Source organism: Rhineura floridana, chromosome 5 (genome assembly GCF_030035675.1).
Source record: "Rhineura floridana isolate rRhiFlo1 chromosome 5, rRhiFlo1.hap2, whole genome shotgun sequence".
NCBI lineage: Eukaryota > Metazoa > Chordata > Lepidosauria > Squamata > Rhineuridae > Rhineura > Rhineura floridana.
In genome coordinates this window covers 148,167,884-148,191,333 of record NC_084484.1, presented here as the reverse complement: position 1 = coordinate 148,191,333, position 23,450 = coordinate 148,167,884, and the positions used below count along the sequence as shown (strand labels likewise).

Genomic DNA, 23,450 nt, shown 5'->3' with positions numbered 1-23,450 from the left:
TTGTTTTTACTATTTGAGACACTGGTGGACTCACTCACATCTTTAAAGACCTGATACATTTTATGCTTTTGGCAGCAAGACTTGCAATCTCAAATCATTGGAAGGAGGCAAACAGACATATGCTGGACAAACTCTGGAACATTGTCCTCTTGGAAAAACTTGTCCATATCCTTACACTAATTAAAGGACAAGCAAAACCAGAGTCTTTGCATGCAGTTTGGAATGCCTTTATTTTATGCACAACAAAACCCAGCACTAAACCATGCCAAGATTAAAAATAAAGAGAAAAAGGTGCATTGAGCTATAATAGAAAGGGTAATGAAAAAATAAATGGTAAACCATTAGACTCCAAAATAGCTGCACTATTACTTCTACATTAGTAAAAGCCAACTGAATCTTATATTGGAAGATGACCTGATGCAAATTCTGGTGGCATAAGTGTCCTTTATCTGAATAATTTTGCTGGATATAAACATGGAAATGCTTTATTTTCCCAACTTGGTTGATATCAACATTGTCAGAATAGTCTTTCATCAGAAGGTTTACAATTTCACACTATTGTACTTCTGAGGCTTCTAAATCAACGAAAAATGTAAATGTTTCTGCAACATTATTGTATGATTGCTGTTTTTGTCAAGTTGACTTCAAGGGCATCCATTATTGGAATAAAGGATTTTTCTTGAAATTTATTTCTTGGGGAAAGACTTTCATTTCCATTAGGTGTATCACCATCATTAACTTGCTTGTTTTTCACTCTTTTCCTTTTATTCACACACTTTTACATCGGGCAGGTTCCTTTCACTTCGAGTTCAAATTCATCAAAACTCTCTCTAGTTTCTTTCACAAAGTGATAGAGTGATGTGTAAAGCTTTGCACATGTCCTAAGGCCAATTCAGAGCTTGGAAAAGTTACTTTTTTGAACTACAACTCCCATCAGCCCCAGCCAGCATGGCCACTGGATTGGGCTGATGGGAGTTGTAGTTCAAAAAAGTAACTTTTCCAAGCTCTGCAAATCTGTGACCTTGCAGGGCCTCGTGAATGATTCCAAAGTTCTAACATGAAAGAAAGCTGATGGGATTGGATGTGGACTGGGATGTGAAAGTCAGGGTTCAATATTTTGGTGGTGGTTTTTATATGAAAAGTTATTTAAGCCAAAACAATTTCAATTATAATAAATCTTCTTAATTATCTCCAACATATTTAGAGGCCCCACATTATATGAGGTCCTAAGCCGTGGCTTACTTAGCTTGTTCCTAAATCTAGCACTACCCATACACCATGTTTTGGTTGAACTCTTGTGTTGAAACAGGACTGTAATTGAAACCAGTTTTCTCTGCCGCTCCTGCAGAAACAAGTATATATTCTGAATTAGTCATACTTCGCCTGTATCTTAGGTCTCTGTCTGTTTATTTATCCATGTCTTTTGTGTTGTTCAGCTATTAAAATATTTAAAACAGACAAAACTTCAGTTAGTCCAGAATACAGCAGCCAAACGGGCTGGTGGTTTTAGATTCCAAGAGCATTTAATGTAAATCATGCAGGATCTCTGCTGTCTGTTACTAATTTGTGCAGGTTAAATTAAAGGTGGATTTTACACTTACAAGCCCTTAGGAAATATCTCCATTCAAGTCCAGCAATAAGAATTTGTTGTGGGTGTTAACCCTGTTAGAGGCAACTTAACAGAACTTTCTCAGTGATGTCCTGCATCTTTGGAATTCCTTCCCACCAAATATTTGCCAAATTCAAGCCCTTAGTCTACTGAGACATGCAATTAAGACTTTAAATGTTAAGGCAGACTTTTAATTTTTGAGTTATGGCTCGTTGTTATTGTTACTATCTTTACCCACCCTTCACCAGAAAGTCCCAGGGTGGGTTACAACCATTTAAAATTCACTATTAAACACCATTAAAACAAATTACAGTCACAGGAATATGGTGGGTCCTGAAAACATGCCTCTCAGGTGTCAAAGGCCAAGGTGAAGAGGTGCGTCTTCAGCATTTGCTGAAAACTGTACAGTGAAATAACAGTAGTGCCATATTTTAATTTTTCCTACTAGATGTATTTCTGTGTTAATCATAATTGTAATCTTTGAGATTTGTAACCTCAAAAGCAGATTATAAAGTCTCTAAATAAAGCAATGCATCCAGTGTTTGGTATTTGCTGTTAGACCAGAATTGTGTTCCAAGTGGTGTACTGGCTGAGATGCAGTCCACTGAATTCTATATTCATTGTTTGATATAACTGTTAAAGAAAATCATTATGCAAATATATTTCTATACTCGCACACAAGTGGCATGCCTATTCTCTTCTGTGGTGATACAACAAAGCTAGTGGGTTAATTGGATATAAAAAGTACTAATACTGCCCAGCAATGAACTCACAGTACTGTACTTTAGGAAACATGACACTAACCTACTCATGCAGTTATACATGTTGAGGTTTCCTACGCTATTACCCTTAGTAAATCTCAGCATCACCTCTGAGGCAACCTTTGATAGGTGAAGATAAGACTTTTAGTAAGTCCATTGAATTCCAATGAATACTGGAAGACCCAGGACAAAAGAATGCTTCTTCACACATCGCATAGTTACAACAATGGATCTCACTCCCACCAGAGGCAGTGATGGTCACCAACTTGGATGGCCTTAAAAGAGAATTACACGAATTTATGGAGGACAAGGCTATCAATGGCGACTTGCCATGATTATTATGTTCTACCTCCACTGTTGGAGGTAGTATGCTCCTGAATTCCAGTTGTTGGGAATTGCAGGAAGGGGGAAAGCTGCATGTGGTGAGGTTCTGCTTTCAGGCTTCCCATGGGCATCTAGTCAGCGACGGTGAGAACACAGTGCTGGTCTAGAGGGCCACTGGCCTGATCCTGCAGGCTCTTCTTATATTCTTAAGGAGAGAGTTAAGCATATTTCCCATTGAAAGAAATGGATGTTAAAATTCAGGTTGAACAGACTCTCCGGTCCATTTTTTAAGCATAGAGCTTGAACTGTATTTGTGTCTTTTGTCTCACAGGCACATTTAGAATATTTGTACCCCGCTCTTCAGCCGAAAAGGCTCCCGTAGTGGCTTAAATATATTTGCGTTTACTAACCGTAAGGTTAGGACTGTGCAGTTACATGGAAGTAAAACACATGAACTTAGTGGAACTTACTTCCAAGTAAACATGCACAAAACGTCAACTTCCCGAACCAGCGTTATAAATTCACAAGCATTCCGAAGCCTCCCAATCCGACTATCAAACTGGCCTCCAACGCGACGCATGCGCTTTCACATCCAACGAAGCCTTAGCGCGGCCTTTCCCAACCAGTGTGCCTCCAGCTGTTGTTGGACCACAACTCCCATCAGCCTCAGCCATTGGCTGAGGCTGATGGGAGTTGTAGCCCAACAACAGCTGGAGGCACACTGGTTGGGAAAGGCTGCTTAGCGGATACTGTGCCCAGCGAATGTTATCATATGCAAACATGATACTGATCCCTCATCTTCTGAGCATGCGCCATGTCCGGCCTGTATTTTGCACATACCCCGCCGCCCCTGCGCTTGCGGGCTGCGTAAGCTTCCGGCGAAGAACAGCACGCGCCCTCACGCCTGCGTAGTAGCTGGCAATCTGTCACTGCTGGCGGTGCCCGTTTGCCGTTGCTGTGGCAGCCGAGGAGGCCTTTAGAGGCCCCGGCTGCGAGGCCTTCGAGCGGGACGGAGGCTTCCAGGAATACCAGCGGCAGCTCCGCCGCTTTCTCCTCCTCCCCTTCCCCATCCCCGCCGCAGTCGCTCACGCTGCTGGTAATGCAGCCCTGCGGCGGGGACGGGGAGGCAGTGGGTACCCTGCTGCAGCCTCAGGTAGTCCAGCCTGCGCAAGCTGCCTCAGAGGCGCCATCCGCTCAGGGTGGCCTAATGCTCTTCTACGAGGTGGGCCCTGCGGGCGAAGCAGAAGGAGACGGCGAGGCCGGCGGCGGTGGCGGCGAGAGCGCAGGCAGCCCCGGTGGCGGCCTGGAGGATCTGGACGACGAGGACGAAAGCGGCGCCCAGTCGGGAGGCGGCGGATGTAAAAGCTGCACGTACCAGGGCTGCAGCGAGACCACCACGCAAGTTGCGAAGCAGCGCAAGCCTTGGATGTGCAAGAGGCACCGGAACAAGATGTACAAGGATAAGTACAAGCGCAAGAAGAGCGATCAGGCCCTGGGCGGAGGCGGCGGAGGCCCCTCCTCTGCTGTCGTCGCCGCCGCCGCAGCAGCAGCGCAGTCTGGAGCCGGCGTCCCCGGAGGCAGCGGGCGGGTTGAGGTGAGGAAGAGCAAAGGCAGCAGGCAATGAGAACACTGGGACCCAACTGGAGGCAGTTTCCACATTGAGAACCAGTTGCTTTTGAAGTGATCTGAGGGGTTTTATTTTCGCTGTGTCGGGTCAGTGGGAGAGTATAGTTTGCTGCTTTCTGTCATGAGATATAGTAAAGCAGGAAAAGGTACTGTAAAGAAGCTATTCCTGTTCCTCTTGTACAGCGGTGTAGGTATAACACCACTTCTGCTGCACCCTCAATATGGGCAAACTTCTCAGGGATGGGGAACCTGTGGCCCTACAGTTGTTGCTGGACCACAATTCCTGTCATTCCTAAATGCTGACCCTGCTGGCTAGGACTGGTGGCAGTTGGAGTACAAAAACATCTGGAAGGCCACAGGTTCTTCATTCCTGCTGTAATACAGGAGTGAGTTCCATAAGGGTGGACTAACTGCAATACAGTGAAGGCATGACGACTCCTTATAATAAAATAATAAAATAAAATAATAAAATTTTATTTCTGAGTCGCCTATCTGGCCAAATTAACCGCCACTCCTTGGCATGCATTATCTTGTGGTTTGTTTTTAGTTTTTCGGAGACTGACCTACCAATTAGAACTAGATTGGAACTGGTGTGAAACCAGTTTGTCATAGCTTTCCTGAAACAAAATTAGTCATTTTGTGAGGCTACTAAGATGTCTTTGTCAGAGAACCCTATTAGAGCTCTTCACCTTTGTCACAAAACTTATTATTTCAGAGCCATCATGATTAAATCAGTTTTTTGCTGGTTTAAATTTGTAACATAGGACTGTCCTTAGTTGCTTGGTATTATTATAAATCATCTGCAGTGCAATAATTTTGATTCTATTACTTTCTTGACTTAATACAGAGAGCATCATATTAATAACTGAAGGGTGTATCCATCTGTCACTCAGCTGAAAGTGAGGCTTCCATCAGTAGAATAGGGAGGGAAGCAATTTTCATCTATTCCCACTCGCATGGCAGCCCCCTCTAAATCTCCTCTAGAGGACTCCAACCTTCTGGAGCAGATTTAGGTAGCTGCAGTGTGGAAGGGGAATAACCAAAGCCAGCGGCGTCACTAGCGGGAGTGCGGGGGGGTGCGGACCTCCGGTGCGCGCCCTCCCAGGGGCATGGATGAGGTGGCTGGGCTTGCGCGCGCACACGCGAGACCAGCCACCCCGTCCATGCTCCTGGGAGGGCGCGCGCCGGAGGGACACCCAGCTGGAGAAGGCCTGGGAATGCTGGTGCGCCTCCCTCGCCCCCCCGACGCTGCTCCCGCGCTCGCCCGCCCGCCTCTGAGGAGTTGGAGCAGCCTTCCCGGGCAACGGCGTGGGGTGGGGCGGCTCTGGGTGTCACCCCCCTCATGGTGACACCCAGGTGTGGGCCGCACCCTCCGCACCCCGGTAGTGACGCCCCTGACCAAAGCTAGCTTCTCTCCTCATTCCACTATGCAACTGTCAAATTCCACTATGCAAGCATCAATGGAGCAGAACTGTTGGATATAGCAGAATAAAAAATTGAAGTTTGATAATAAGTCAGATTAACATTTTATTACTTAGATCTTCAAAGATCTTCATATTCTCACGATAGCAATATCTGTAATAATGAATTGCATAGAAATTCCATTGTGTATATAATTTTTAAGAAAGTCATTGAGAAGTCTTATATTGAAGCTTCCCATTAGTGCATTCTAATAATAAAATACAATGTATTTTTATTTGTTCTGCGGTTTTGTTTTGGTCAGGATTGCACTGAAAGTTCAGTTTCTCTATCAAAGCAAAGAACAGGAAATATTGGAGATCGGCCAGCAAAACCTACACTTTTGGAACAAGTGTTGAACCATAAAAGACTGGTAAGTGCTTCTGGCCTTTGAAAGAGAAAGCATCAATAAGGGTCTTGCACACTGAGAATTTGATAGGTTATTTCATATGTTGAACATAAGTGATCATATTTTCTCTTGGCACATCCAGTGTACCACTCTTTTTAGGCCCCACATGCAGAACTTTAAATCTAGCTTCTGGAAATGCTGAATGCATCAACAGAAGAGCAGAAGTTATCTTTTTGTATCTTGTTAGGTGTATTGCATGCTCACCAGCTCTAGAATGTTGGAAAATGGGGTTGTGTATTGTGGCTTTAAAAAATCCTTGCATACCTTGTATTCTGTTTGTGGAAGGGCAGGATTGCAGCCATGGTCTAATTTGCTGTCTTTTGGCTCTCTCTAGTCACTCCTGAGAAGTCCAGAAATTGTACATTTTCTGCAAAAACGACAGCAACTGCTAAGTCAGCAAGCATTGGAGCAAAGGCAGCAACAGTTTCCAGGAGCACCAGTGTGATGGAAGCATAGTTAAAGACCCTCAGCTCAGTTTCATGTTGGAATGGGGATTGAAGGAATGAAGTTGATTAGCAGAGGTCTATAAGCTGTGCTAGCTGTTTTATGCTGCAGTTTGCTTTCTGCTTATTAGACGAGTAAGAAAAACTAGAGGAATCGATTTGCATTTTGCAGAAATGATTTTATTTATTTAAAATTGTTTTTATTAGCTATGATGCATCTTCTCTCCTGCTATTGAAGTCTTCCATTAATATTTTGGAAGCCACATTTAACTTTTTTGGGGAGAGATAATTTAATAGATCCTATAAAATTCAATTTTATTATTTTAATATTTTGCTATGTGAAAAGTTTTAATATCTTGCATAAATTATTCTTCAATGACAGTCATTGAAGAAAGCAATACCTACTTTCTATGGAAGTTTTAAATTGTCAACTTTGAGCCAATCCAGTACTTGTTGCTCAGGGATGTGTGTGTGTGTGTGGGGGGGGAGTGCTGGGCTTACAGCTTTCTGATGGAAGCTCAGCAAGATTTGGCCCACTGTTGGTGTTACACTTGCCCCTCTGGCCAATCTAGTTGATCATTTTCTATATTGCATTATAAAATAATGTATCCCAAGTTGGTATTTATTTCATGAACATTTTTGTAAACATAATTTAAGTATTAGTGTGGGTATTGCAGTATATTACTGGCATGATTCATTAAGAGGCATCCATATGAGCTTATTTATATTAATTTTATATCTTTACTTGTGTACTAATGAACAAATAATTCATACAAGGATACGTTAAGGTATCAGTTTTGTATCTTTGTGATTTTTAGGCTATTTTTGAACATGTTTAAGGATTTTTTAGAGCTTTTTGGAAAATGTCATTTACGTTTTGTACATCAGATTTTTAAAAAACATTTCTCAATTGTACATAGTGTATATAACTGTTGTTCTGTTCTGTCTTGGCATTATCCTGACTAGCTATTGAAAAGCAGAAATAATCCTGGATGTTTTCTAGGCTGCGCTTTTTAGGGAAAGAACTCTTAAGCTGTGTTAAGAGATGCAAATGTAAAAAATATGTGGTGCTTGTCCTTGTTCTTGCATTTGCAAATTAAATGTTTACAATTTGGATAGCATTTTTCAATTCTGCATGAAGCAAATTGTTAATACAACTGTTGTTTGCAGTAACCTTATTCTTAACTTACTCTTAACTGAGCTGTCACCGGTAAAGCATGAATGAAATATTCTAGCATTTTGCTAAGAGTGCCTGTCTTAACTCATCAAGTGTTCATATCTACCTTGCAACTGTATATACATGATAAACTACTCTCGTACTTTTTACTCCTGTTTGGAGTAAGAATTTCTAACCACATGCTCCTACAGATTCCTACAGTTAATATAAGGTATCATAACGGAAGCTTTTTTGGAACTAATTAAGCAAAGCAGCTTTGAGAAAGACAAAATTTGTGAAGAGAGTATCTGGGATCAGAAGTGTAAGTAAAAATTAAAGGGCAGCTTGATTTGGAACAAGTAAATAGATGTAAATGTATACCTTTCTGTGCTCACTTGAAGACCCCCATGGAATACAGATGTGTGAGGATCATCATTCAATAGAACATTTTGGAGTGATGCTTGCCAGCAATTTGACAAGATTAAAATAGATATTTCTTTTGAAAATATAATTGAATGCCCCTAACTAGTGATGTGCCTTGCTCTAGAGATGTGTATGCACACCAAACATGCATGGCTGATTTGCATGGACACATCTCCATTAACTGTAAAGGTGGAAAAACACCTTCAGTACAAAAGGAATTAATGATCAAACCCTTGTCTCCAGGAAAGCTACGCGTACATTATAGCCTCAGTGCTAAAAATTATGTTGGAAGAGGGCAGTGGGTGCCAATGCAGCTAATAATCTACCTGGAAATAGAAACAGAATCGAGATCTTGTTACAAATTTGGTTTATAAGAACCCATTTCTAATTATAGGACTGCTGCCAACCACCCTTTTGGTAACATGAAGGCAAACAGCAGCCAGGGATCCCCCCCCCCGAATACAGAGCATGTGCAGCTGTTTTTCATTCAACTTTAAGCAGGCAGCTTAAGCATGCTTTTGTAAATAGGATTTTAATGTAACATAATTCAGTTCTAATGCAGTTCAAGCAGCTTTCATTAATTCTGTTGACTTGCCTAAATTATTCCTAGCTTTTTATCTGTTGTATTTACTTTTTGACACGTTAATCCTTAAGTGATAGGTTCATATTTTTGGTTTGCATGTAGTAATGTTAATGTGAAATAAAGAGCACATCACTTTAAACTTGCAAAATGGATTTGAAGATATAAAAAGGAGCATGTATTTGAAAGCTATTTTCTCCATTCAGGAAAAATTATGTTAGACACAGGAAAGCATCAAAATCAATTATAAACAGAAAATAAAATCAACAGACGCATTGGACTTTTGTTGTCATCAAATAAATATCTTTTTTCCATTTCACTTGAAGCCATTGACTGTTGATCGGATTCTAAACAAATTGTGTTTGATCTAGCAAGAAATCTGTTTGCTCCTGTAAAACAGATCTGAAAAGTAATGTTTTAATTTTGTATACAAGAGGCTCTCGAAATAATTTCCACTGCACTGTAGTAAACTGATTATGTTTCATGTACCTTAAATTGAAACTTTATTGTACTAAACAAAATAGGATTAAACCAAATAAGATCTCTTTTAGAGCCTTTGAGTGAAGAAGTATATTTTGTGTGTGGCATAAGAATTAATTTACCTATTACTTTGCCTACATGAATGTCATAAATTGTGTGCAGTAATGTCCTAGAGCACTAGGTTCCCAGACTGTGATCTGCAAACCACTAGTGGTCCATGAGCTTCATTCAGATGGTCTGTGACACGTTTGTGGATTTATGGCTGAAGCTGGGAGATGGCACATTTATCACATTAAATATATTGATTTTTAATTATATTTTATAGGTTCTTTTAATTCTTATATTGCATTTCATTGTATTACAATTTGAATTTTATGGTACTCATATTGTAATACAATAAAATACAATATATAAGATCAATTGTAAAAATCAATTTACAATGGAAAACCATACATCATTTAGCACTGCACATTACAATTGCTATAACAAGCAGAATAATCATTAAGTGGTTCACCAAGATCCTCAGAAATCTTCAAATGGTCCATGGGAAGAAAGGTCTGGAAACTACTATCCTAGAGCAATTGCTTCACATATAGATTAAGCAACATTTGCAGGTATTGGTGTAAGTGCCTCATCAATGAAAAATGCTGGGAAAGCCAGAATCCTCTGAACAACAGTGATATGGCATAAGCAGATTGCCACTATAGTTCTTGGTCTTTAGTTTTTAAATTATATTCTCTTGTTTCCATTGTTGCATTTGATCTTAGTTGTTCTGAGGTGCTCTTGCTGTAATCCTGTCATTGACCCATTTATGTGGCGTGTTGAGGTTTTTCAAATAGAACAAACTTCTGTCTAGAATTATGACAACTCAAGAAATGAAAATAAAATTGCTGTGCTTATTTATAGATTAATTTTATTAACAGTAAAGGCAAAACTTATCACTGGTACAGCAGAATAATTCTAGTCAAATTAATTTGTTCATGGCAGCATGTCACATTTATTCACTGGCTAGCCTTTAAACACCGAAATACAGGTAACACAAACATCTGCTTTGTTACTCGTCTAGTTGCCCACAGTTACACCAACAGTGCAGCGCTCTACTGTGCCCGTTACGGATTTTAGTGACTGAACCCTTGAGTTAAAAAACGTTTGACTAACTGCAATTATATTTGTCTATTCAGAAGTAAGCACCACTGAATTCTATAGGGCTTATTTCCAGGTAAGCATATAGGATTGCAGCTGGGTAAAGCAACCCTAGTGTTCACTTACAGCTGCTCTGCCATGTCAGTTGCCTTGCCATTTTGCTGGTAGCAAGTAGGGACATTTTTCCCCTCCTTTCCGTTATAGTCAGTGGGGGAGAATTAACTACAGCAGTTCTGGAGCTGGTGTAAAGTCCCACCATATCGTTGAGGAAACAAACACTCTCCATTTCCCCTGCTTCCCTGGTGCAACATTGTATACCAGTGGCACGTTCTCTGGCGTTGTTTGCAGGGGTATCTCTGTCTGCTGGTGGAGCAGCACTACACTGCTTCCCAAGGCCCCTCAGGAGGCTTTCAGCTGGTTAGGATTGTTCCCTTAAACTCCCGAGGCAAACATCCTAGTGTCACTATCTATACTGTCATCTTTATTGAACTGTCTGCAGAATGCTATAAACCACAAGAACTAACGTTTTTTTCTTGTAGCAGTTTTGCTGTGGCTGTAACAAGTGAGGGAAGAAGCAGAAAGAAACCAGTTAGAGGACATTTTATATTGCATTGATTTCCAGTTGCTGTCTATTTCCCATTCAACTTGGCCATGACTATTGGCAGTCAAAAAACAGAACCTTATGAAGCCACATGCATGTAGGTAAGATTAGGTATGGGGAGTTAGTATGCTTTAGAGTTTGCCCAAAAAGAGAATTGGGATTTCTCTCTGCTTCTCTAGATTAAATATCAGATATAGTAATATGTATTTATAATTCATTGTTCACAGCCAGAATGAAGATAATTTCTCTGGTGATAACTTATCAATACTTTTTTTGTTTACTTGTCAACAAGGGATATTGATGCTGGAAGTGTAAATGCAGTTCTGATACAAGGGAAATGGTTTGTTACAGATAACCATCATTTATATGGAATTTAAATTATTTACATGTTATTTGTGATTGTTTTAATCTCAGGAGAAAATCAACAGCGTTCTGCACATTAAAAATATTCACAAATAACTGTCTAGATTCATGTTAATATGGGATGAGCCACCAAAATCACAAGACAGATTTAACATGTACAGTATGTTTGTTTTTAAAATAGTCTTCCACTGGAGTAACTATCTGCTTCAATTTGGGTAGATACAAAGTACAAACCATAGCTGCAATTGTTGCACCTCATTTGGTCCATTAAACATTGGCTACTTTTGTTAGTTATGCCAGCCTCTCAATTTGCTTTGTTTCAGGGTCACTGATAGGCAGGGAATGCATGACTACTTCCTACAGCTGGGACTATGCAAGAATGTCTTTTTACTTACTCCAGCACTTAGGGGCATAAGCTATAGAAGTGTCTAATTTGTTGTAGGAACAGGAGAATGATAGAATTAGAACCTGCATCAGGAGTCAACCCTACATCATGTTTAGCGGGAGTTTTTTTCCTTATTATTTTGGACAGCTTAGGTAAAAGTCTTCCAAGAATGAGAAAGATCTGTGCTTGACATAAATAAGCTACCTGATTTGATGCCTGGTCTAGGTTCATATTGCTAGCATGTACAGGGATTGTGTTTGTGAAATGTCTCTTCAGGGCATTAAATGGACCAATTTAGTACAACCAGTACTTCTGGTCACTTATTGGAGGCACTAGCCTGTTTAGGGTCCCCACCTAATGACACATGATGGTTAGACTCATATGGAACATGTCATCTGCAAAATCCTTGGTGCAGTACAGGGGTTCCTTGGTAAGAGTGGAAGAAAGGTACCTGGATGCTTAGGTGTTCACACACTCATCTAGTCTGACGAGTTTCTCTGAGAAAAGCAGGGGATACACAGTATATAATAAATTACAAAACAATAATTATATATACATTGTGAGCAACATTTCTCAAATTTCCTACATTCTGAAAACAATTTTGCATGTCCTGTTAGATGTACAGGTTTAGAATCCACATTTATACAATTTTAATGTCTGCTGTACTGTTATGCATATTTTACAATGTTTCCAATAACGCAGATTGCTCCAAAATTGTCATGCCACATAAAAGAACGTATTTGTGGAAAACTAGTATTGCATTAGAAAAGGGGGAAACCTCTCTTCAATAAGGTAAGAACATATTCAGAAATAAGCCCAATTTAGTTCATTGCAATTTACTTCCAGAAGTAAAACTTCATTTTTGGACAGTTAGGATTGTAATTACTAAATCAGTCACTTAAGAGCAGTTACAATTTAAGTTGGGAAGTGTTTATTAGACTGAACTTACTATGTTTACTCAGTAAGTTTCACTCTTAAGACTGCAATCTTAGGTGTGCTTAACCTGAGTAAGCTCCACTGAATTTAGTGGGATTTCCTTCTGAGTATCCAAGTAAGGGATTGGGCTGTTAAGAGCAGAGCTTAGAAGACTTTTTTTGAACTACAACTCCCATCAGGCCAATCCAGTGGCCATGCTGGCTGGGGCTGATGGGAGTTGTAGTTTAAAAAAATAACTTTTCCAAGCTCTGAGTCACATAAACCAGAGGAAATCCTCTACATAATGTGTGGATGGCAGTCCAGTACATATCTTTTAATTGTGACTTTTTTTGGCTCAAGAAGCAGCTCTGAAATAACATTTTCTTTATGAGCTAGTTCACACAGTTGATTGAAGTGGTAGAGTGGGCAAAAGGAAGTACTATTACCCCATAGTTAACTTACAGCATTACAGCCATGAGGTGGTTGCCTATAACAGAGACTGCCTTTTTTAAAGGGTTGGGCATCAACAAGCATTAGCCAAGGTACATTCAGGGTAGTATTTTGGGACAGAAGTCCAGAGCCCTACTCATCAATATGAGCAGAAGGAGCTCCTTACACAGGTCTGGCTTTTTTTGAAGAGTCCCACCAGTAAGACCATTTGAAATAAGTAACAAACATTGCTATCTAAAGAACCTCTTCCCAGAAGCCCATTGCCCAGAGTCCAAAATTACCTATTGTACCACTGAATGTTCAAAGGCAGACACTAGGGAGCAAACAATGGGAAGATTTTGCCTTCATGCCCTTTGAGGATATCCTATGAGCATCTGCCTGACCACTGTTGCAAACAAGATACTGGACTAGATAAACTTTTAGCCTCCTCTGAGAGAGTTCTTAAGTTCTCATGCAGGTTGTGGAAAGTTTTTACTGATGGTCCAGCAAAGCTCTGTTCATGAAAGCTGGTATGTACTAACTGTTCTATACAAAGTTTCAGCTACAATTCACTTGATTAAAACAATGGTTTTGTGATCTGGATCTAGGAATCCTTCATTTTAGGCAGTGAGCACATACATTTTTCCACAACAGTTCATTATGTGGCAGTGCTCTGCAAAAACTTGTCACTTAGTGTTTAATTTCTAAAATGCAAGATGCCAGTTCTCAAACCTGGATGAAGATCACATTTTCTGACCTGACAATCCTTTTGCATCTAATCCAAACTCTGTGGGGCTCGTAGTGGTTATCTGTGGTTACAGGAAAAAGCACTCTTCACATGCTAAAAAGCACATGCTTTTTTACCAATCTGTATGTTCCAGGCCTAAGCATTAACACTAACTCATATTGTGCTAAGCTACCTCAGGAACAGATGTCTTCTTTAAGTCTCGGTTTCTCTCGTTTAATAATACAATGTTTATAGTCCACTACCATGTGATCCATCCAACAGGCTTCTTCAAGCTGTCTGACTGTTCTCTGTCATATCATTAACGTTTACTTGGATCATTCATGAATGACAGGCTTAACTCTTTACCCCAACAAAGCTAGTTCACTGAGCCATGACAGGCAACTTAAACAAAACCTGAGAATAAATAATTTACAAGGATCCCTTATATTCACTATGAAGATTCAATTAACATCAATAAAATACTGGTAGCATCACTTTCCTATGAGAATTATTTTATAGATCATTTCAGGGGAAATGACAGGGAGACTCAAAACACACAACTCTCCAATGACAAAGATTGTCCACAAGAAGCTTGAATGTGCTTTGAATTAAACTACCTTTAAAACATGTCTTTTCCTTAAAAGGGCCATCAAAGTTTTTAAATCTTTCGGACAGCACATCTCAAAGGATGACATATTTATGAGTACATTTAAAGACTTTAATACTAGTTGATAACTACAAGAAAAGTTTCGGGTACAAAAACTATTTAAAGGGGTTTTTTTTATACAGGGAGCCTCAATTGAATATTGAAGGAAATGGTCTTGTGTTTTTTTTTCCAACTGCTGTTGCAGTAATCATTGTTCATTTCTATGTGCTCTGTTATTTCTGCTCTTGGTGGCTGAATAGAGCTCTTGACTGAGAAGCTGCAGATGATTTAATAGTACCAGTAATTAGCTATCCAATATTAGAAAGATCGGAAATTAAGGATGTTGTCAGTTTGCTGAAATTGCAGCATCTGTGCTCCTAATTATCACTGTCATCATGTGCTACACAGCCTCTGGAAGGTGCAAAAAGAGCATGTGTTTGATTCTTAACACAGAAGGTATGTGAAAGATTTCAAAAAACATTTCCTGTACTAATAAGACTGAAATAGGTAGCCTAGATATTGTTAGGTGAGAGAGAGTGAAAAAAAACCTACCATGTTTGGATCAAATACAGCAAAGTATGACATTTTATCTTTTGAAGAAAAATGGCTTGTGCCATTTTACAAACGTCTTTATATAGGCACAAATCTTTGGGGGCGGGGACTAGCAATCTCAGGAATAACTTGTCCTATCTGGAGATGTAATGTTAATGAGGCGCACTCATGAGGTAGAATTAAATCTTGTCCTTATCTATTTTTCTACTTGGCTACAGTTTGATATCTTGTTCTCCTGTTCATCCAAAGTCCCAATAAGCAGCAGAGACACAAGTTTGTGGCAATAATAATAAAAATCTGTTCCAGAAAGCTGGAGTTAATTGGCAACAGAAATGCAAAAAATAGTTAGTGACAATGAATTAGCACATGTGTGACCAGACTTCAGGTTTGTTAGATCTAATGTTTTCTACAACCCCAAGATCTACCAACCAAAGCCAGGTGCAAAAGACACAGGATGCCACTGAATACATTCTGAGGCAAGAAATGTGTTTTCAGTACCTGAAATGAAATGAATTCACACTCCTTTCACACAAAAATCCACCCGATTAGCTTTCTTCATTTCAGCAGCCTTATTTAAGTGGGTAAAATTGTTTTCTTGTTGCTATTAATACAACTGGGAGTCAGAAACCCTTGATCTACTGCAGATCACACAAACATCTCTATCAGTAGATCCCAATAGAGATCCCAATATACTTTCTGCCCCACTCTCAATTACAACATAAAACTGTACTTTTGCATTTTATTATCATTTAACCTCTTTATAATTCACACATCCCAATTGAAAGTAGCATGTTAAGCTATCTGATATAGTGGATTCTAGTCCACACAAATTTATGGCATAATAAATGTGCTAGTCTTGAAGGTGCTACACGACTCATTGTTTTTGCTACAAAACAGACTAGCAAGGCTACCTCTGGAAGTAATTTTTAATTATTTTTGGTTCATTCTAAAAACAATTTAAAAATTGAAATATTTTGACACTGACATTGTTGATGGTACTAGAACTATATGCTGAGGCTTATATGAGTAACAGGCTGAGTATGAGATAACTGTGCTGCCCAAAAATGCTCTATGGTTTCCTCATGTCAAATCTTGAACACTCCAGCAGAAATCCATGTAAGATATGAGAAATGTATCCTCCTGATGACTCAGATTCTTCCTTTGCAGAAAGATGAACCAAAACTTGTTTTATTTTATTTATTTAATATCCTGCCCATCCTCCCAGAAGGAGCCCAGAACTTGGTTTAGCAATTGGTTTACTTAAAGCAGGAATGGGAAACCTATGGCCCTTCAGATTCTGTTGGACTCCATTGCCCATCAGTCCCAGCCTGCATGGCTAATTATCAGGAATAGTAGGAGCTGAAGTATAGCAACATCTGGAAAGCCAGAGATCCCTATCCCTGTCCTAGAGAATTACTCTGGGAAGTAAACTGTGAGAGATTATCCTAAAACTTACTCTCTCAAGTGTTCTACTATCACATTTTGACACCATTTTCTCCACACATATTTTGCCTCTAGGTTAGCAACTCATGGGGGTGGTGATTGAGACATTAGCATCCTTTAAAAGGCCATATTTGGTCAGATAGATCCAGTTGCTGACCCCCAAAAGCAAGAACAATCTGTTATTATTCTGCTGGGTGCTGAATGAGATTAAAATGGGCTGTTTATGTGATTCACCCACAGCAGCCTCTTCTTACAGATTCTGTAGTTGCAGTGGCACAAGCAATGCTGCCTACTGCTGCAGCAAAGCCTTTTTGGCTCTGACTCCTACAATGGAGGCATTCTTCCTTAAAAACATAAGGAGAGCCCTGCTGCATCAGACCAAAGGCTGGCCTAGTCCAGCATCCTGCTTTCCACAGTGCCTAGTCACAAACCTATAGGAAGCTCACAAGCAGAACATGAGGGCACTAGCCATCTCCTACTGTTGTTCTCCAACAACGGATATTCAGAGACACACTGCCTCTTACTGGAGGAAATATACAGTCACCGTGTCTGGTAACCAACCATCAATAACCTTCAAGCCTCTTCCTTTCCACTGAAAGCCTTCTAAGCTATCACCTGCTAAGTAGCTATCAGGTGATTCGCCTCTTCCTTGTCTCTGCTGGAGCCAAGCAAATGCCCTCATGTTTTGTTATTATACCAACAGAGGACTTTTTCTCCTGAGCCTGTGCACTGCCACTTCTGTACAATGGCTACAAGATAGTTTCTATCACTGCAAAGGCAGGGAAGGAGCATAGGAAGTTGCCTTACACAGAGTCAAACCACTGGTCCATCTAGTAGACTATCATCTGCTCAGACTTATAGCTACTCTCCAGGGTTTCAGGCAGGGCTTTCTCCCAGCCCTACCTGGAGATGCTGGGGATTGCACCTGGGACTTTCTGCAGGCAAAGCAGTTGTTCCATCACTGAACTACAGCCGTTCCCACAGTTTACTCAGGGCTGTGTATATTCCATGGTCACATGGTACAAATACAAAACTAGGTATTTTTGCTTAAAAAATACATGAAGGATGGAACTACATATTCCATTAAACAAGAAGCTGCTGCCAAAAATATCTAGGACATTTAAATGTCTAGAACCTTCACATCTGGCACCAAATACTTATGTCCTGATGTCAAGATGGTGCATGTCCCCACTGCACATACACACTATTGAATGAATTGGGAGTTGAGGCGTTGCACAATGTCTTAATAGAAGGGCATAGGAAAGTTGTCCTAGATAACATTGCAGAGGGAGGAATTAAAAACATTTACTATTTTTAGCAGTAGGTGCCTTGTCCCTTCCCTCCTCCTTTCTGTCCGTGAATGATGCAGGGTAGCACAGGGAAAATGCACAATGCTATAATATCAGGACATAGGTTAAGTTGTTCTGGAAATTACAGATCATACTACCATCTTATTAACGAAATAAAGATAAGCATAATACACAACTTGAAAACAATGGAGCAGGAGGTAGAAATTAAATGTGCAAGTAGCAGCCATCTGTTTAATAGTTCCAGCATCAGATTTCTTTTTCAAAGGCAAATTTTAAATCAAGGTTTGAAATGACATGGATGCAATATGGTGAAAATTCAGCAATGGTGTGTATGTTTGTATGTATGCGATATTTGTGTGAAGAATCAGCACAATTTCTCTGATGAAAGGGTTGAGTTTCATTGCCAAGCATAACTTTGTTCCTTTCCCATGACTGACAGAGGTGCAATAAATTACCCCAAATAAGGAAAAACAATAGACCATTTAATAGAGGGCAGGCCTATAGATGCTATTTATCTGTGATAAATAAATGGAACCTTTGTGATCAGAAGCAATATATTCTGTGCTGAGTACTGCATGCCAGGAACAAAACAGAAGATATTTCAAAGCTGTCCTACCCAGCTCGTGAGCTTCGAGAGGCAACTTGTTGGCTGCTTGACTAGAAGGACCTTGATCTATTCTAGCAAGGCTCTACACGTCAACTTTGCTTGATTTGCCAAATACATATAGGTTGTAGAACTTTTCTTAGTGCATAATTTTATTCTATTTTTTAAAATTATTTTATTTTATTTATAGAGTACAAATAACACGTCTTATTTCATTCCCACAAACTGGCTTGCTAAACCCAAATGTCTGTATCTTTTGTCATCTGACAGCAACACAGTGGACCATATTATCATCTTATTAGCTAATAAACATAAAACATAGCATGAGAAAATTCCACTGGTAATATACTATATATATATAAACATTCATACATTTACAGCTACATACAGAAATTTAGGTTGGCTAAAATGTGAGAAAGTTCTACAAACCACTGCCTGCAATAGCGTTCATCCCATAGGTAGGTTGTAGACAGGATTCTTAAGAAACTGAGGAGATCGGGTTATGAGGGGAACCCATTTGCGTCAGCACCTTGTCTAGCCATTGCAATGGTCCATGCAGGTGGATCTCAATCCAGCACGGAGTACTCGTAACATCTTGCCGATGATACTCTGCTCCCCAGCCCTAAAAGAGACAAACAAATGCCAGAGGGTAAAAAAAGATGTTTGCCATCTTGTTCTTACCATCAAAAATCGAAACAGTAGCAACAGAAGTTTATTGTTTAGCCATTGGCCATAACAAAGTATAAAATGAACCACAGCAAAACAGATTTGTTCATTTAAGGACGTTGATCAGAGACAAACTTGCAATAAGGCTAAAAGCCTTCAGGTCCTTTAGCGTTGTCCTTATTTTGTACAGAATTTACACTTCTATTACATCACTGTCTAGGATGCCAAAAGTTCGTAGCTCAAACACACAAAGTTTGAGGATGTTTTCTAGGCTTACTGGGGGCTGATTCACACACACATGATCCACTGCTGAAACATGAACTGCCTTCACTGAGCACTACCGTGCTTTTAGGTGATGCTAATACATAAAGAAACTCCCTTAATTGTGCATTGCTGTTTCACACAGTAAGTTGTCACTCAATTCTGTACACACTGCAAGATGAATATATAAACTCATAAGAGAATTCACAAGGAGTTGTATTTTTGTATGGGAGAAGATCTATAAGCTCTCCTTGAGACATTTTTAAATGCTGTTTTAATTTTTGATTGTTCTCATTTTTGGATTAATTTACTGTTTCTTTTTAAACTTTGATTAATTTTGTAATGTATTTTTATCTTCTATTTGTAAGCTGCTTGTACATTTTTTGCAGAAAACGTGTGTGTGTGTGTGAATCAAAAGTAATGAACTGGAGTGAGCTTAAGACTCTAACATAAAGAAAACTCTAAAAACAAACAAACAGGGAGATCTTCTGGGGACCAGGAGCAAAGGCCAGTATGACTACATTTCATTTATTTGTTTTAAAGATTAATATGCTACCCTTCAGTAAAGCTTTAAAGATGGTTTGCAAGAAGCAAGTTAAAAGATATAAACAACATATAATAAATAATAGCTTTTTTAACAATGAAAGCCTGGGAGGATAAAAATATATTTGCCTGGTACTGAAAAGAACAATATTGGGACCGTGCAAGCCTTTCTGGACACAGAATTCCACAGAAGGGTCGCCACCACTGAAAAGACTCTCTGGTTGCCACCCACCTTACCTAGGAGGATACTTAGAGAAACGTCTCCAAGTATGACCTCAGTATATGGGCAGGCTGTTCATAGGGAAGAGATTTTCTTGCTACCAGAGTATGCCACCTACATTGCAACCGAGCCACCCAAGCCTCAAGCCACTCAGGCTTTTCTGGGAGTAAGTCCCATTGAACTCAATGGGGTGTATTTCTAAACAGGCATACAAAGGATTGCACCAACCCATCCATCAACTGCTAACTCTGTTTATTTTACGTTTTGCTCCTGGAACACTCCTAGTCAGAAGGGATGATTTATCCAGAAAAAAAGCATTTCCATGAACTGCTTATATCCAGGGGGCTCCATGCTTTGTCATCCTTGCTAAATGAATAACAGAATGCATCCCAAAACAGAGGGCTGGGAAATATGTGACCCTCCAGATGTTGTTGGATTCCACATGCCACCAGCCCCAGCCAGCGTGGTCAGGGATGATGTGAGTTGCAATCCAGCAACTGAAGGACCACAGGTTCCCCAGCCCTGTCGTAAGAGATGGCTACCATTGTCAGCTCTGACAGCATCAATGTCTTGTTCTGTAGAACAGAGAGGCATGTGTGAATCAAGCTCTTTCCCTTGTCTTTATTCTCATCCCCCAACAACTGAGTGATCTGACAGCATCTACTTTGAAAATGCATGCACAACCCATGGCCCACAGGCACTCTAGAAACAATTAATAAGCCAAATGCTAAAGCAGAAGTTATATTTAGTAAGGTGTGGATTATAAAAAGGAGAGAAATAAGATCTGTAACCCACTCAAGTAAATACCTTCTCAGTCACTGTTGTGGTGTAAGGTGCAAACCTTGAACATATTTGTAGTTCTAAATTTAAAATCACTCAGAATCACTCAAAATATATGCTTTAAGAGTCTTCCATTTGTTATATTGTAACATGTCAATCACAAATTGCTTGTAGGATAAAGAGGTGATGCGTCCATACACATGGAAGGAAGAAATCCGTATATGTAAAGGGAGAAGCCAACTGTTGTAATGAATAATGTGCGCATCTGACTTTATATGAATGAACAGAATCACATTCATCAGGTTCTGAATTCATTAAGTGGTTCTCTGCCCCCCTCTGGTGGTAGTTTGAAAACAGTTTCAGGTTGACATTATATTAATATTTGTTCTGCACAAGGCACAAAAACAGTGAGACTTCGATTCTGTCTCTTTTTGAGAACACAGCTGTAGCTCAGTGACACAGCCCATGCTTTGCATGCAGGAGGCTTTGGGTTCAATCCCCAGGGAGGACTAGGAATGACTTAAGCTTGCAACCTTGGAGAGCTGCTACCAGCCTGTGTAGAACAGAAGTGGGAAACCTGTGGCTCTCTAGATGTTGTTGGCCAGCATGACCAGTGATCAGGGATGATGGGAGTTGCAGTCCAGCGACATCTAGAAGGCTATTTGGTGGTTCTCCAGCCCTGGTGTAGACAAAACTGAGCAAGATATATTATGGCCTCATTTGGTGTAAGGTAGCTTCCTGATGGCACAGAAATTAGGAACTGAAACTGAGGACTGATACCTCTTATTGTGCCTTGCCTATATGCTACGGTTCACATATGAATCTGTGCACACACTAAGCATATGCGAATTTGAGGGATTGTACCCTCAAGGGTTCTGTATATGATCCCAATAGCTAGCTTTAGACAAGCTATTAGCACTGACACCTCAGTTCCCCAACCCCCTGTAATGTTCTAGGTCTAATGGCATCCGTTCACCATTGCAGATCTCTCAAGATCCAGTAGGCTACAATCCTATCCTTTATCTACTCCATTCCAAGGAAAGAACAGATCGCTCAACTTGTTCATTAATGACCTAGAATTAGGAGTGAGCAGTGGAGTGGCCAAGTTTGCTGACGATACTAAATTGTTCAGGGTTGTTAAAACAAAAAGGGATTGCGAAGAGCTCCAAAAAGACCTCTCCAAACTGAGTGAATGGGCGGAAAAATGGCAAATGCAATTCAATATAAACAAGTGTAAAATTATGCATATTGGAACAAAAAATCTTTTCACATATACGCTCATAGGGTCTGAACTGGCGGTGACTGACCAGGAGAGAGACCTCGGGGTTGTAGTAGACAGCACGATTAAAATGTCGACCCAGTGTGCGGCAGCTGTGAAAAAGGCAAATTCCATGCTAGCGATAATTAGGAAAGGTATTGAAAATAAAACAGCCGATATCATAATGCCGTTGTATAAATCTATGGTGCGGCCACATTTGGAATACTGTGTACAGTTCTGGTCACCTCATCTCAAAAAGGATACTATAGAGTTGGAAAAGGTTCAGAAGAGGGCAACCAGAATGATCAAGGGGATGGAGTGACTCCCTTACGAGGAAAGGTTGCAGCATTTGGGGCTTTTTAGTTTAGAGAAAAGGCGGGTCAGAGGAGACATGACAGAAGTGTATAAAATTATGCATGGCATTGAGAAAGTGGATAGAGAAAAGTTCTTCTCCCTCTCTCATAATACTAGAATTCAAAGAAGCTGAATGTTGGAAGATTCAGGACAGATAAAAGTATTTCTTTACTCAGCACATAGTTAAACTATGGAATTTGCTCCCACAAGACACAGCAATGGCCACCAGCTTGGATGGCTTTAAAAGATTAGACAAATTCATGGAGGACCGGGCTATCAATGGCTACTAGCCATGATGGCTGTGCTGTGCCACCCTAGTCAGAGGCAGCATGCTTCTGAAAACCAGTTGCCGGAAGCCTCAGGAGGGGAGAGTGTTCTTGCACTCGGGTCCTGCTTGCGGGCTTTCCCCAGGCACCTGGTAGGCCACTGTGAGAACAGGATGCTGGACTAGATGGGCCACTGCCTGATCCAGCAGGCTCTTCTTATGTTCTTATGCTTTCTCCTCCATTGCAAGAGAGCAATATATAGATAGTATACAGCCTTTTCTATATAGCTAGAGATATCTGGTTTGTTGTAGATAGGGACCAGGGGACAACACACTGACTTATTTACAGTGACCAAGAAAGGAGAAAAAAGAGTCTAGCATGGAGTTACAGTTTGAAACTATTCCTGTAGTGCCAGACAATAGCAGAAAGAACTGGCATGTGAACCACTATTTCCTGTTTAATATTATCAGACAAAGTGTTCCTGAGGCAGAAGGAAGGTGTGGTGGAACAGGCTATGCTCCTGTAGCACTAGCAAGCCCATTCATGCATCTTCTAAACAATATTTTTCCTACACATCCATGAATCAATATTGCCAAAATGCATTCTTTGCATTTTGTCCAAGTCATGCCACTAATTACTACTATGCCAGAGCTGTGCAAAATCTTCTCAAGATTGATTTTATGGCTTCATGGAATTGTGCAGTCCTGAGGTACTC

The 23,450-nt window shown here is 40.2% G+C and overlaps 2 protein-coding genes across 7 annotated transcripts in view; one reads left to right on the top strand and one right to left on the bottom strand.

Annotated features, from left to right (window-relative positions):
- The first annotated feature begins 3,554 nt into the window (after positions 1–3,554).
- On the top strand, positions 3,555–9,320 carry RFXAP (regulatory factor X associated protein). Its single transcript, XM_061629558.1, has 3 exons — positions 3,555–4,288; positions 6,044–6,151; positions 6,522–9,320. Exons 1-3 carry the CDS (start codon positions 3,794–3,796, stop codon positions 6,630–6,632), a joined length of 714 nt encoding a protein of 237 aa, XP_061485542.1. The 5' UTR covers positions 3,555–3,793; the 3' UTR covers positions 6,633–9,320.
- An 877-nt stretch (positions 9,321–10,197) lies between these two features.
- SMAD9 (SMAD family member 9) overlaps positions 10,198–23,450 on the bottom strand; it is a 79,546-nt gene continuing 66,293 nt past the window's right edge. For 5 of the 6 annotated variants that reach the window (XM_061628397.1, XM_061628398.1, XM_061628400.1 and 2 more), the window contains one exon: positions 10,198–19,009. In XM_061628397.1, coding sequence (XP_061484381.1) covers positions 18,866–19,009 — 144 coding nt within the window. In that variant the 3' untranslated portion in view covers positions 10,198–18,865. The remainder of the gene's footprint in view (positions 19,010–23,450) is intronic. The other variant, XR_009762878.1, reaches the window with a different exon arrangement.